This window comes from Pelecanus crispus, chromosome 1 (assembly GCF_030463565.1).
Source record: "Pelecanus crispus isolate bPelCri1 chromosome 1, bPelCri1.pri, whole genome shotgun sequence".
Taxonomy (NCBI): Eukaryota; Metazoa; Chordata; class Aves; order Pelecaniformes; family Pelecanidae; genus Pelecanus; species Pelecanus crispus.
In genome coordinates this window covers 107,609,431-107,624,985 of record NC_134643.1, presented here as the reverse complement: position 1 = coordinate 107,624,985, position 15,555 = coordinate 107,609,431, and the positions used below count along the sequence as shown (strand labels likewise).

At 49.5% G+C, this 15,555-nt stretch overlaps 1 protein-coding gene across 1 annotated transcript; it reads left to right on the top strand.

The window, feature by feature from the left end:
* Nucleotides 1-6,667: 6,667 nt before the first annotated feature.
* LOC104026440 (uncharacterized) lies at nt 6,668-8,092 on the top strand. Its single transcript, XM_009487453.2, has 2 exons — nt 6,668-6,719; nt 7,173-8,092. Exons 1-2 carry the CDS (start codon nt 6,668-6,670, stop codon nt 8,090-8,092), a joined length of 972 nt encoding a protein of 323 aa, XP_009485728.2.
* Nucleotides 8,093-15,555: the final 7,463 nt, after the last annotated feature.

Here is a 15,555-nt window from a genome sequence, read left to right as displayed (position 1 = left end):
GTTTCCTGTCAAATGGGCTTGAAGAAGACTAAGACAGCAAACAGCTCTCATTGATTTCTCTTTTAGCAGCTCTGCAGAGTGTCAGTGCTCTGCATATGAGTGATTAATGTATCACTCCACACCAAAAGCTCTTTCGGTGCAGGTGAAAATGGTTGATCGATACGTAAGTGTAAGAAACAATCTTCAGTGGGCAGCCACAATCCTTCAAATGTCTTTAGTCCACTTCCCTCCTTCTATTCAGGTGGCAGTTCGCTGAGTGTAAATGAATTATTGTAAGGCTGTTGGGTAGGTATGGCATTCCTTTCGGCACTACAATACTGAGAGAAGGGTAAAGCTGAAGGTTAGCTAGAGCTTACTGGAAAATGGAAAAAACAGTTACAAGGCTTTTTCATTGCTTTTCTCCAATGAACTCTTCATTAGACATGGGGCTTTGGTCATTTCAACTATTTAAGCATTGTGGGCTTTTTAAAGACAAAATACTTTTAATACGTAAGCACAGGACCTTTTAAAACTGATATATCAGCTTTGTCAAAACAGAAGAAGGAAAGGGGACTTCCAAATCATTAGCCAGCTGAAGTTCAAAATCATCCAACAGTGAAATTGCTCTGAAGTAGTAAAAAATGGAGCCAAGGCTTGACATGGTGGCATTTCTGAACTAATACAGCTATTTTGAAATGCAAGAACTTTTCTGAGGGTATCTGTCTAGATTCAGGCAGTTGTATTTTAATAGTGATCTAGTAAATGCTGGATTACTATTTTTATCAACCTGGAGACACTTTGCTTCTTTCCCTTTTCCTTGAAATATGGTCACATTACCCAATTTGTGCACTTTATTGCTTTATGCATTTTTAAGACAGCCAAAATCCTTTTGGAAGGTTTCTCCCAACTTTTAACTATTGAATTGTCTGCAGGATACTACATGTATGTTAACCCGTAATTGCCCACATCGTGGCCACGGGATCACAGAAACGTTGATTGAAAGAGACCTCTGGAGTCCAACCTCCTGCTCAAAGCGGAACTATCACCAGCACGAGATCAGGTCAGCCATGGCTTTGTCTAGCCAAGTTTCAAAAACCTCCGAGGATGGATATCCAGCAACCAGGATTAGTTTCCGCTTTCATTCTTCTGCATACATTTGTACTTTGATTGTGAACATACTGATCTTCAACCCTCCATGCTTCTAAGCAAATGTGCTATATGCTATAAGCACAACAAGGATACAGCAGTGGGCCTGCCAGTTGCACTGTTTTGTAAATTGATGGGGCTATGTTTTCCCTTTCATTCTATTTCAGTATTCCCATCTTACTTTGTTGACGACCATTTCTCCATTTGTCCACAGCGAGTGAAATTACAGACTGCCAGTCTAATGAGCCCATATCAGTCATCACTTCTCCAACAGAAAAAGTCTTTAATGCAAATTGATGCTTAAACCTTAACAAACAAAGGCTCAGCATGACAAAACTGAACCCCGTTCATTTCTCTCTTATTGCAGTTCCCATGCAGTTTAGGGCACACGGTCACAAGGTCACTAATTTGAACCACTTGTGCCCTGCTAACGATAGCTTGAAGTGGAAGGGCATCGGGAGGTTTTTGGGAGTGTTGTTCACTCTGTTAGTAGGGAAGATTTCCAGATTCCTGGAAAACCACTGCTTTCTGTGCCCTTATCTGAGTCCTCATCTCATGGCCAGCCCATTTTGTACCACTGCTAAGCATGTACTATGTATTTGGGCGTTTTAGCTCCTAGAAAGGCTGGGTAATCTTCTATATTATCACCTTGGAGCAAACGGTGGCTTAAAAAAACCACCGCCCAAAAAGGCAGTGTATTTATCAGTTGGGATACAGGGGCCAAGGTGAAAAGCTGCTTGTTTTTTATGACCTCGTGGAGTGAAGCGCATCTGCTGTCTCCTGCCTGTGTCTGTGGCCACAGGCTGGCTTCCCCCCGTGTTCCAACCCACTCCTGGTCCCCCAGTAAGGTGGCAGGGAAACCCAAATGTCACCATGTCAAGAAAACAGCAAACATCCAGGTCACCATGTCAAGAAAAGCTGTGGCCTCACAGGTGGCTGGTCCCTGTCAGGCTTGAGGTGCAGCCCCCTGGAATCAGACTTCCGACCGCGCAAGGCCAAGGGAACGAACGCCCCCATGCATGAAAGCCAACAGCTGGGGTAGTGCTGGAGCCCTGTGCTACGGTGGGTGTACCAAAGCGGAACAGCCTGGTTTATACTGGTAAGCAGCGACATTGTGGGGACGGCTCTAAGCACAGAGCCCCGCTGGGAACTGCCCAGGGACAGGGCTGGCTGGCGTACCCCAAAGCACCCCAAAGCACCAGGCGGTTGTGCCCCAGTGCCTTGAGGGGGCTCTCCAGCCAGGGGGGTAAGTTCAGAACTGCAGAGGCCTAAGTTAACCCTCTCCTATGTCACCTACTGTGTAGGAAGAACTTTCATCAGTGAGGGAAGAACTCATTTATTCACCTGAGCTCTCAGGTTTCCTACCGCATTTCATACAAACATGTGGGGTCATCTACCTTCTTCCCTCCAGGTACGAGCTACATGGAGAAATTAAGGACAGCAGCCACCGCGCTGTAAAACCACGCGTACGTTTCTTTCCCCTGGGGAAACTCCAGGTGAGACGGTAATTTCGGAACAAAGTGACTTCCCACCTCCTCTCCCCCCCGGCACGGCACAGTGTCCTCACAAGGAGCTGCTGCGTGCCCCGTTTCCCCCCACAGACAAGTACTAGCACCCCACTTCAGCTCTTCCCCTCTGCCCTGAAGTTAAAGCTCGACAGCTGGGTGTCGAAGCACCTGGCCGCGCCGAGGGAAAGCGCTCCAGCGAGCACCCACCTCCGCGCAGGGGCCGGGAACCAGCAGTGCTGGGCTGCAGCCCGCCGAGAGGCACGGCGCTTACGGCTCCGGAGCCGCGATAAACGCCAACGACGCGGCCCCCCCGCCCGCCAGGCCCCGCCGAGCAGCCTCCCTGGCGCCCCCAGGGTCTCCGGCCGAGAGGCCCGGGGCGGCGCAGCCCCCCCGGCAAGGAGCGCAGGGAGCGGGGGCGGCTGTGGCTCCGGCCCCGGCTCCCGTCCCGGCGCGGCTGCGGGCCCGGCGCCGCCCGCTCCGCCCAGGAAGCGCCCTTTGCCCGCGGAGCAGGAAGCTGCTGCCGGCGCGCAGCGGAGCGGGAGCCCTGCAGGTAGGCACGGCAGGGCAGGGCAGGGCACGGCACGGCACGGCGGGGCAGGGCACGGCGGGGTCGGGCCGGGCCTCCGCTCCCGCACCCTCTGGGCCGGGGCCGCAGTGAGGGGCCGGCGGCGCCCGCGCCGGGTCTGTGCCGCCTCTCGGGGGAGGCCGGCGGCAGCGGGAGCCGGGCTTTAAACCCGTGTCCGAGCCTTTTGTCTGTCGGCAGCGTGGAGGAAGGAGAAGAAAAGATGCAGCTCGGAGGAGGGGAGGGCCAACCTGCCCCTTTTATAGACCCCGCTCTGCTGGAGTTGCCGCCTTGGTCTGCTTGCATGCCGCACCTGTAGCGCAGTCCCCTCCCCGTTCCGTTCCCTTCTCACCTGCCGCACGGCAAATGCCTGTCTTTCCCCAGTTCCCACCCAGCGCTTCTGATCGCTGTTGCAGACGGGCAGCTTTGCGCCCCTGCCCCTGCTCTGTGGGAAATCCTTGCTCCCAAAAGCTGCACGGTGCTTGCTCGCCCTGCAGACCTCCTCGCCTTTGGGTGCTCTGGCCATGCCCTCCCGTTCCGCCTCCCGTGTCTGTCTCACAGTGTCCCCCTCGGCATCCCGAGCTGGGCGGGAAGGCAGTCACTGACAAGTCGCTGTAGTTTATGAACACATCTGACGGTACAGGGAAGGAGGTTCTCATCACACCCAAGACAAGACCAGCATGTGCTGGGCAAGTTTGTGCAGCTGCATAATTAACTCTTTTTTGTGAGAAAAATGTCTTCACCTCTTGACTTTACTGCAAGCATTATCTATCCTGGATAATAACTGGGGAGAGGAAGATTTGAACACCTTCTATTGAATTGCAGGTTTGTGCTGTCGTGCCTGGCATGACCGTGCAGACAGCGCTTAGCCACTGACAGCACTTCAGGAGCAGACTGCAAGATCCTGAGCCGCACAAGAAACTGCAAGTATGGCGCTCTGCACTAGGATGAGTCCCATAACCTCCACAGCTTGGTACAGCCACAGGAGGAATACAGAGCTGAGTGGTCGGAAGAGAAAATAAGTAGCTGTTTGCAAATAGCTAAGGTAAAGAACATAAACTGTAGGACCCGGCTACAAAATCTATATATGCTATCACAATACTAAAGCCAAGGCCCCAGGAACAGTATGGTGTGTTTGCAAAGCCCCTCCTGCTGGAGATCTAAATTAGACAGCCTTTATATCTTGCTTTAGTAAAGCTGTGGATGTTGCCTAAAGTAACCCCACACACCCACAGACACAGACGTTTTTCCTTGTTTGGTTTCTACATTCAAGCAATAACCCAATACGCCCAAGGATATGCTTCTGCCAGTCACAGATGAAATCCCTGAAGGAATGTCCCCTCTGTTGATGAGGTCTGTCCCCTCCTTTCACAGAGACATGACTGTGATCGTGGGAAAGGAGGCAACTCTTTCCTTCCTCCAGACTAGCCTGTTAATTAAAAGCTATCTGCTTTCTGCTGAGCTGCCATAGCAAATCTGAGCATAGCAGCAGTGTGCCAGTGGCAACCCAAGCTAGGAAATTTTTGCAGAAGGGAACTCTTCCTTCTACCTTGTCTGCTTTCTTAGATGTTTCCCCGGGTTGTTATTGGACATTTGTCAGATGCTGATACCACCTCTGAAATGCTGAGGGATTTGCTCCTCCAAAGTTCCTGTTTGTTGACAGCTTTCAGAGAGAAACCCTGCTGTTTGTGGTTAGCTGCCTGGGGGAAAGGTCTATGTGCAGACAGGGTTTGGACTTCTCCTGTTCTAGAGTCAGGGTGGCCCATCTGGTACATATTGCAGCATGTAAATAGCTTGGTTGGCTTGTACTGCCAATCTTGCAGCAGAAATTCTCGGTAGTGGCAAAGTCCTGAGAGCTGTAGGGCTGCAGAAAGCAACCTCACCTTGTATATCGACTTGGAACTGCCAGAAATGATCCATCTGTAGGGATGGTCCACTTCAGCATTCAGCAAATATTTAAAGTAGGGACTCAGATTATTAACTTTTAAGGCTTTTTTTTTTTTTTTTTTTTTTGCTAAGGCTTCTTTTGTGCTCATCTGATTTTTTTTTCTTCATGGTTCTGCAGTTTAAGATTGCAGTCTTTCTCTTTTGCTTGCTTTCTGTCTGTCCAGCTTTGCTTTTCTTTCTGTCCTTTCTTTCTGTCCAGTTTTGCCACCTAGGATCAAAGACTTCAAGACTGGTAGTTTTATAATCACTGGAAACCAAGGTCTAAAACTGTTCCCTTCATCTTGAGTTGTCTCCTTGATTCTGACACTATCTAATCCCTGCTGTTACCCATTACCTGCCGTTAAATAGCTGTTGGTGGTGGATGAAGTGGTGCAGGACCAGACACTCATCAGTTTACAGTGTTTGCTTGCACCAGAGGCCGTCTGTCCAGTTAGTGAATTCCATCTGGAGCTTGAGTAGTTGTCCAGAGGTATTGGTTGTCCAGAGGGATCGGTAGCTTGAAGTAGAGTTCAGGGAGTATATTTTTGAAGTGATGCAAACTAGTATTAAGTAACTATAAAGATTAAAATGGGGGAAAAAAGTAATGTCTTAAATGCTTTAAAAATATTCCCATAAGTGATCTCAGCTTTAGCTGATATGCATGTCAGTCTCTGGTCCTAGATTCATCCACGTGGTATCCTTTCCCTGCCATCTTTGATTCTTACTTTTTAAAATAAAATGGGGTTTTTCTTACCATTGTATTTTCTCTGTTCTTCTGCAGCAACTGCTAATGCCTGCCCTCTTGATGCTAACTGCTGTTGCTTACTGTTTGGCTGCTTTTGGCCTTAACATAGTAAACACTGAAGGAAAAATTCTTGTCTTTGGTGCTGATGGCGTTTGTAAGAGCACCCTGCCTGACAGCTGCATTCATGGCAGTTGTTGGAGCTCAGTAGGGGTGCCAGGCAGGGAACTAACAGAATCCAGCTGGAGTTGACAAGACATTAAATTGCCTGTTTTGTTGGGTTTTGCTGCCTCAGCCTGGGAGTCTTGGAGGAGAAAGAAGAGATGAGGTAGCAAATAAGAAAATCGGGTTCTGGTGACCAAAGAGTCATTTTCCATTTGAAATAATCTTAGGAGAGTAATTAGTCTTGTGGCTGTCATTATTATTAAAGAAATGTAAATATGGCTGGGTTTTGTTATTTGCTTACACCTGTATCTATGATTGCTGTCAACCAGTTCTGAGTCAGGCACATCTGGTGTATGTCCTAAAGTATATCGCTTAGCAGAAGAGGGGCAACCTTGAATCTCTTTTAAGGAAAGAGAAAGTATCTGACACCAGATACCTCAGTAGTGCTCAGGATGTCCATAAATGTTTGCTCAGTTGATTCCATTCTTTTATGCAACCACTCCGCTTGTTCCCCATATTCAGCAGGGACAGCAGATTTTAAGACATATGACAAGCTTTCGCTGAATATTCAACTAGGATTACTTTTGTTTGCTTTTGGAAGAAGGATTCCTGATTGCTGAACCTGACGTAACTGCCCAGATGGACCAAGGAGAAGAACAAGATCACGAGGTCTTGGAGGAGACATACATGGGTGAGGAATCAGTTAGATAAGTTTATAAACACAGAGCAAACGAAATGCTCTTTGAGCTGCCTCAGTGTTGTTTAAGCCACTTCATTCCATGCAGCTCATACTGAGACCTGCTCTTTCCCCCTCGGGGCAGGCAGACAGCCTGGCTTTGTCAGCCTGCTGTTAAGACTGCGTATAAGACAGAATATTAAGATGATAAAATGTGAAGATTTCTTGGGGGCAAGGAGACACCTGTAACATTGCTCTTGGCTCTGCTGTTCGTGGCACGTCTGCTCTGGGTCACATGGTGACGCCATACAGCCTCTCCTGCAGCTCAGTTTCTATTTGCTCCCAGTCTTCCCTTCAGTGCTTCTCCTACATGGTGCAGACCAGGCTCCCTAGGAGAACAGCTTGCCCGTTCTCTGCTGTGCCACTTCCCAGCGAGAATCACAGTTAAGAGTCGTACTTGTTTTCCAGGTGGTGAGGTAGGTCCCCTCCCAGATCACCTTGCAAGCACAGATCAGCAGGACATGTTGGCAGCAGGGTCCAGAGGAGGAGAGGAACAGTTCGGGGACAGCCTTGGAAGTCAGCACGGTTCCCCAGAGGCACAGCAAGGGGACTGTGAGGAGGAAGAGGAGGCTAAGCTGCCTTGCTCTGCTATCAGCCTGGTGAAAGGACAGGAGAGAAGGGTGGCAGCAGCCTCACGGCGAGCCCCTCGCGCAGAGCGGCCCACCATCTGCTCCGAGTGCGGCAAGGGCTTCAGTCGGAGCATCCACCTCATCCAGCACCAGCGAATGCACACTGGGGAGCGCCCGTTCCTGTGCGGGGAGTGTGGCAAGGGCTTCAGCCAGAGCTCCCATCTCATCCAGCACCGGCGGGTCCACACGGGCCAGAAACCCTACACCTGTGCCGAGTGCGGGAAGAGCTTCAGCCAGAGCTCCAACCTCCTCAAGCACCAGCGCATCCACACCGGGCTCAAACCCTACGTGTGCAGCGAGTGCGGGAAGATCTTCAGCGACAGCTCCACCTGCATCAAGCACCAGCGTATGCACACGGGCGAGCGGCCCTACAAGTGCCCAGCTTGCGGGAAAAGCTTCAGCCAACACTCCCACCTCCTTCAGCACCAGCGAGCCCACGACGGCATCCGGCCTTACGCCTGCGGGCAGTGTGGCAAACGTTTTGGGCAGAGCTCTGACCTCATTAACCACGCTCGCACCCACACTGGTGAGAAGCCTTACAAATGCAGCCAGTGCGGCCGGGGCTTCAGTGGCAACTCCAACCTGATCAAGCACACCCGCATCCACACTGGGGAGCAGCCGTACCACTGCACCCAGTGTGGGGAAAGCTTTCGGTTCCAGCCCCAGCTGGTGCGCCACCAGAAGCACCATACGGAGTAGCTGGAGAGGAGAAGGCCGTCTGGACCGTAGGCGACTACCTGGTGTTGGGAAGACACAGCTGCTCCCTGGACACCTCATAACGGGGCGTGCGTTTTGGGGGAGGGAGCCCTCAGAGCCTGTCCCCTTTTCTGCTGGGTAAGTCTGTGAGCACCGCCCAGACACTCGAGCGAAGAGGGAGGCCGCTGCCAAACAAACTAGTGCGTGTTCACCACGGTGCAGTGGTTCTGAGCCCCTCTTTTGGGGATGGGGAAAAGAAAGGTGCTTACAGTATGGTACGTTCAAGGCCAGAGAGGAGAACATAGAGACGTTCCAAGGATCAGTGCCTTTTTCTGTTATTTCTAGTGGGGAGTGATTTTTATCCCGGTAAAGACCAGCTAAAATCTGTACCTGTTTTCTGTACAAGCTGCCTGGGTTTTGCCCTCGCGGTAAGGCTACAGCCTGGGATGATTGCTCCCCTTAGAATCCACATCTCCCACTCGCCGCTATTCTTGGGTTTAGGTGGTGTTGGCATCTATTTATTTTAAAACCCCACAACACTGTGCTGGGTGCCTCTGCGTACATGTTGGGGGCCCAGCTGATGCTCTGTTGGGGCCACATCTATGGAACGGTGTTTTTACTGGGTTGTATGGTTGTTAAATCGGCAGTTCCACAAATTACGCTGCTGTCTGACAGCTTAGTCCTCAGCAGCAATTAAGTAAATTAACATCCTAATAGGTGTTTCTCTCAGATTCTTGTTTAGGTGCTTTTGTGGGTGGCACTTTATGAATGTTTTTATAAGGCTTTTAAAAGTATTTAGCATTACTTTTTTAATTGTGATCTTCTAATTGTCAGTTGATGAACAGAAAAAAGATGACGTTTGAAAAATAAGATATGTCAAACCTTGATTTTATATTAAATGTTAAACGTTTTTTCTTGCATAAAACTTTTTAACTCAAACAATATGGTTTTGAGTTGTTAATGATTACGAAGAGGTAATTATGACACTGATTTCTAGAATTTCTGTGGTATTTTTTTGAGTGGTTTTGACATCTTTGATAATGACTTTCTAAGGAATATGGGGGAGGCAGGATTCTGAGAAAGCAGAAGGAACTGACCTCCGAAGAGTTCTTCTTCGCTTTGAGGAGGAGAATACTACTACTGGGAGTCTGTCCTTAAAAGGAATTCTTGCTCAGGCAACCACTTGGTATGGGGGAGGAGAGAACTGGCAGTAATAACAAAGATGTTAATATCTCTAGCGCGGAAGAACTCCCTGTAATGAACGTGGCAGCGTATACTGAAATGCCTGTTCCACCCACGGAGCCAAACAGGGGAAGAAATCACAGTGTGCTTTAGGCAAGAAAATGAAGTGATCAAATCTGTTGTGCTGTAGAATTTTTATTTTCAGCACTGCATATGGGCCTAATGCTAAGGTTGAGCTTTCACACGGAGATGAGCTCCCAAATGGGCGACATCACTAAGGGCAAAGAGAATGCCCAGCTTGAAGAGCACAGGGTCCCGAGGAAACAAGCAAGCTGTGAACAGAAGGAATGTGACTGGAATTACTGGCTGAGTAATGCAGATACATCCATACCTCCCTTAGCACCAATTGCTATCACAGAGGGCACAGCTTCATGCTCCATTGGCATAGAGCTGCTTTAAGTCATTTGGTCTCACTCTACTCCCACCTTTCCCCCTAGAGCCTGCATTAATACAGCTGTACTGATTAACTGTTCACAGGGCTGTGCCCTAAGTCAGATCTGTAAGATGGTCCACATTTTTTAAATGACAGACTTTGGAGAGTTCATTTTAAACTGCATTAGTCCAGTCTAGAGCACAGCCTCACAAGCAGTAGGGTACATAAGACTGAGAGCCTTGATGTCAGAGGAGAACAGACAGGCCAAAAAGAAAATAAATAACGTGGCCAGTATTGCTATTAGTTCTCGAGAAACACATCAGTTGTTTGTTACTTTTCTTCCTTTTTTTTTTTTTTTTAATGTTTCTAGAGAGGACTAGACCTGGAAAAGCCTGACACATTGCCTTTATTGTTTCTGCATCTCCCCAGTCCCACCAGGAAGACACATACCCCCATTGCCACAGTACGATGGAAACTACAGTTCATTTCTGCAGTGCCCTCGCCGCACATACTGTTACCCAAATATGTACTTATTCTGAATGGCAGTTCTTCCCCATAAACTGGCTGAAAACACGTCTCTTGCCTTGGAGCTGAAATATCAGCCCTATCGTGTTCGTCTGTGGAAGGAGCAAAGCAATGCAATGAACAGAATGGTTACATCTGCACAGTGAAAGGTGCCACGGCACAGAAGCCAAGTGGTATTAGCCCAGGTGAGCTCCTTCCAAAAATGCCAGGTTGCCAGCTAGCTAGACATGGCCAGGACCATGCGTTGGTTTTGGTGGGCCTGTGCCCTTGTGTCCTAGCCGTGTAGCTCCTGCAGGGTGCCCTAGGGGACAGCCTTGTTCAACTGGTGGTCCTTCAGGAGCACCGTGGGCCTTCCCAAACACTTAGTTACTGAATGTGGACTACTGCAAACAACTTGACTCCAGAATATAGTATAGAATATAGTACGCTAATACATGATGTAGAGCAGATGATCAGGGACTGGGTACCCAGGTTCACTCCCTGGGGCTATATTACACACTGGTATGGACATAACCTAAGGGTACTAATCAGCTGAGTAAGGTGATCAATATTCATGCAGCATTTCTGCATTGCCACTCGATGTGTTGAAGCACACCAGCGTGTTCCCCTCCATTTTGCTCCTGTGCCTGAATTTAGTGCTTATCTGAAGGCAGCTGTTTTCCTTTCCTCCTCCAAGCTGTCACTACCAGCTGCTTCACAAACACCAGCATCCTCCCTCATTAGCTTAAACAGTTTGTCCAATATTTTGACCATTTCTGGTTTTCCCATTAATCGGAACAAGTTTAATCATGAAATCAGTGTAATTGAGGTGCTCAAACAGGAACTCAGTTAAGCTTAGCTGCAAGGGCTGCTTCTTAATTGATCTGCCTGGAAGTAGAGTTGAGCTTTTCACAGAAGTGCGTGGATCTCCAGTCTCCCCAGCAATACTTGGGATGCTACCCGCACTCTTCCTTTCAAAGGTCTTTGAAGTACTACAAAACAGTGTTAATGCCCTTCAAACACATTTTGAAATGTGTTCTTTGCATGCTGTGCATGCTCGAGCGTTGAACTTTTAGACCTGTAGTTCGTTTGAAATCCTCTAAAAGCCCTTGTTGGGAGCTCTGTAACTCCAGGCTCATTGCTATGATGAGGGAAGTTGGGACACTTGGGAATTGTTGCAGCTACAATGCAGCATCTTTGCTTAATTAAGAAATGTGTCTCATCAGGATGACAGGCTGTCTGTGGAGACCTCTTGATTACAGAGCTCTGCCGCAGTAAGTGTCCTTTTACAACTATTTACAAGAACCAGCCTAAGTTGCATCTTACTGAAACTGGGAAGTGAAATTTTCCACTCAGGCACCATACTGGCCTGAACAGAAGGCAGCCTCAGATCTCTCTTCTCAGAAGTGAAAACAAAAATTACTACTAAATATATATTTCTATTAAAAAAAAAACCCAAACCCAACCAGAAACCAAACAAACCACAAACCACATTTCGCTCCCCCAGTGCTATTTAAAGCATACTTTAGGCTCCGAGTCTGCTACCCACGCATGTTCTGTCACTGTGGTCGTTAGGTGAAGGCCTGTTTGTGCACGGGACCGAGTGCTCTCCTCTTGATCTTGGCAGCTCAGTTCAGCAAAGACGCGGGTTCCGAGTTGCATCAGTCAGTTCTGGCTGCCGGGGCTGCACAGTGCAGTCTCTGTAAATCAGCTGCACTGGGATGCATGTGGACTCTGGTTTTGCTAATTTGAGTAGTTTTACTTTCTCAGAAATCCTGAGCACTTGACTGTGCTGATGGTTTCTGCTCAAGGTGCCAGGGCTCTGAGTTTTAAAGAAAAACGTTCCAGGTACCAGGCCCACACATCCCTTCTGCATGCACTTAGTAATAGTAGCCGAGTCCACGCATAAAGATTTGTAGGACCTGCATTTCAGGCAGGCATTCCTCAAACTTTGACTGTGCGGGCCTACTCTTCAAAGCCTAAGATTGCCAAAAACTTGAAAGAGAAATCCAGGAAGAGTTTGTATTTATTTAATGTGCGATGGACAAACTGGTCCATATAGGATTTCAGAGTGATAGGAAATAATAGTGACAGGTCCAGTCCTGACTGTTTGGAGATGCTTACTTATAGGATCGTAGAATCATAGAATCGTTTAGGTTGGGAAAGACCTTTAAGATCATCCAGTCCAACCATTAACCTACACTACAAAGTCCACCACTAAACCAATTAAGGGAAGAGTAATAATTAATTTCATGTTTCCTGGCTTGGTGGCTGGATTATTTTTTAATGAACGTAAAAGCTAGGAATCATTAAGGTTGGAAAGGATCTCTAAGATCATCAGTCCAACCGTCAACCCAACACCACCATGCCCACTAAACCATGTCCCAAATGCCACATCTACCCGTTTTTTGAACACCGCCAGGGATGCAGACTCCACCACCTCTCTGGGCAGACCGAAGGTAGCCTTCATTTCAGTAACATCACCCTTCTTGCAGAATCTTACTGATCTGGAGAGAGGGGTTCCAGTTCCCCTTGTTGGGGACGCTGACAGGGGCTGCTGTCAGCAGCAGGGCTGCTCCCCAAGGGGGCCTGTGGCCAGCAGCAGCAAGCCAGGCTGGGCTATGCCCTCCCAGTGGGGCACAGCCCCAGAGTGCCACTGCCCACTGCCTGGGCAGTCCCCTCTCTCGGCTGACTTGCTTCAACCGTACTCACCCCTACAGCCTCCAGTTGGGGAGGGATGCGGCTTGCACAGACCACAGGTGTCTTTTTGGTGACTGTGTGTAGATTTAGTGATGACAAAGAGACGCCGTGGTCCTTAGGCAGGACACGGCAATATATCTGTAAGAGGTAAAGCCTTTAGCTTTTCATGATAAAGTTTTGCCTGATCTCTACCTTACTGGAGGCTAAAGTCCCCGCCAAAACTTCCAGTTCCAAGGTGAGCAGGAGTGAGACCCGTAGAAAGGCACATTCTAGCTTTGCCAGGAAGCGGGGAACTTTTAAGAGACTAAATAAATTAATCATTTGGCAGGCTCTTGAGTGTAAAATGCATCCAGTTGGGGCTCAAACTCTCACTACCCTGGAGTACCTATTCAGAGACAAAGCCGCTGACTAAGCTGTTGCTCAAAGAGAAGATGTGATAACTGGGACATGAAAATCACCAGCACCTGCTCTAGAGGGGCTGATGGAAACAAGCTTGAAATATAACCAGAAAGGATTATATTTCTCCTCCCACCCCAGCGAGGACGAACTGAAAAGCCCTACACCTCCTGGAGTAAGCGGTCCTGTGCCACTTCAGGCAATTTTTTTCAGGCTCATTTCTCTATTTCAGAAATGGCCCTGAAGCACAAACCTGCACCTACAGCCAAGAGCTCCGGACCAACTGGGTCCGGACACAGAAGCACCTTACCTGTATGAGGGGTAACCAGAAGTTACGGTGGGAGCTGTAGGGGCACCTCTGGCCTCTACCTCGCTGGCATAAACATTTCCCAAGCCCAAGTGACTTTCCACCCAGCTGGGTGACCGCTCAGTATTCCTCTCGCCATGTCTTCCTCACCCCCATTTGTCCTCAAGGTATGGGCACCTTTCCTTCTTCCTGCACGTTTGGAGATTTCTCCGTTTGGGGGGTGTGGGGCGTCTTTGAGGGAAGGAGGAGGAACGAAGAGGCTCAAAGAAACACCGAGCACCTTCACAAATGCAAAAAAAAAAAAAAAAGAAAAAAAAAGGATTAATGACGATTTTCAGAGGCGAGTGTTAAAGATATTTAAGGCCGCACGCGGCCGTTGCCGCGCGGCCCAGGGCAGGCCGCCAGGGGGCGCCCCTCCAGAGGCGGCGCGGGCGGGAGGCGCTGCCCGCACCCCCCCACCCCCCCACCCCACCCCGAGGGGGGCGAAGGCCGAGCGGGGCGGCCCGGGAGGGCCCCTGGGCCTCTTTGGGCCAGGCAGGAGCCGAATCGACTCCCCCAGCTCCTCTCCCCAGCACAGAACGGGGTGTGGGGGGTGTGGGGGGGGTCGTTTCGGGCCACTCGGGGGGGGTGGGGGGCTTCCCCTCAGTGCGGCGCTCCAAGCTGAGGGGCCCGGCGGGTCCCCGAGGAGGGAGGTTGCTTATGTGGTGTTTTTGGCCCAGGGGCCACGGCTGTCGGCCTAGTAGGGTACGAATGCGAGGGTCGAGCCTGCGCTGCAGCGCTCGGCGTCTGGACCCGTATTTGCCAAGGGCACGAAGCTGGGGCGTTAAGCACAGGGGCGGAAAATTCGAGGGGAGCCGTGATGCAGCCCGCCATTTGGGAGAGGCATCCGGAGCGGGGCTGAGCTCGCTGGGGCTTGACCGGCATTGCCCTAGGAAACAGGTGGCCCTGGATTGCTTCCCCTTCCACAGGGAGCAAACTGAAGAGCCAAGGGATGACGCTCCGTGCAGAGGGAAACGCGGAGCTGGGAGCTGCGTGCGCCTCTCCCGCGCCTGACCGCTGCTAGCGCCTTGCGGGTGTGGATCTGAACGTGTAAATGCTGTGCAGAGCACATCTGCAAACGGCCTGAGAGCCTGCATCCATTACTGATAACGTGGAGACGGGATCTGAATGAAGCTCCTTGTTTCTGAGGGAGGAAAAGCGTCAATCCAGCGTACCGCAGACACAAGCACAAAGGGGTCAAACTGCCAAAAGGAAAGAATGTGTCTGTAGAAAAAAGATAAAGTTTCCCAACAACATCCACAGGGGAAAAGTTTCTTAGGTCTGCAAAACCAGGGGAGAGTTTCTCCTTTCTGTGAAGTAGTGTGGCTCCATGGGGTACTTCTGGGGATTTCTTGCACGCAAGGAGGCTGGGCAGAATGTGCCCGTGTATGTTATCCTGTGAGCTACGTATGAAACTGGAAAATGTTTGGTTTATCATCCATTAATGAAAAAAGAGTTGAAAACCGCTCGTGTAAACTGCTCATTTCTTAGCAGAAAATGGGCAAATTGTTTGCCTGCAGGATAATAAAAAGGCAGATTGGCGGTAGCTTTTCCTGCTTTTATTCTCCATGGTGACAACCGAAAAGCAACAACTTTGAAACTGCAAGCACGGCAAATGTATAATGCTTGGTAACTGGGGGCGAGGATGTGTCCCAAAAAGCTGTAGAAGTGTTGTACTTCATTATACAGAGAATTGTTATGTCCTTCTCCCTCCCCCACCCCTTTTGAAAATAAGCTCATTACAGGAGAGAAGGGCAATTTAAGTAAAATAACAATAGCCAAGTACAGCAAAGCCAGACACTCACTCACTGCATATTGGGGAGAAAATGGCTGTTGCAGGCAAGCAACAGCAGCAGGAAAAAAAAAAAAAAGCAGCTCATTGATAAACAGCAAGAGGACTATATG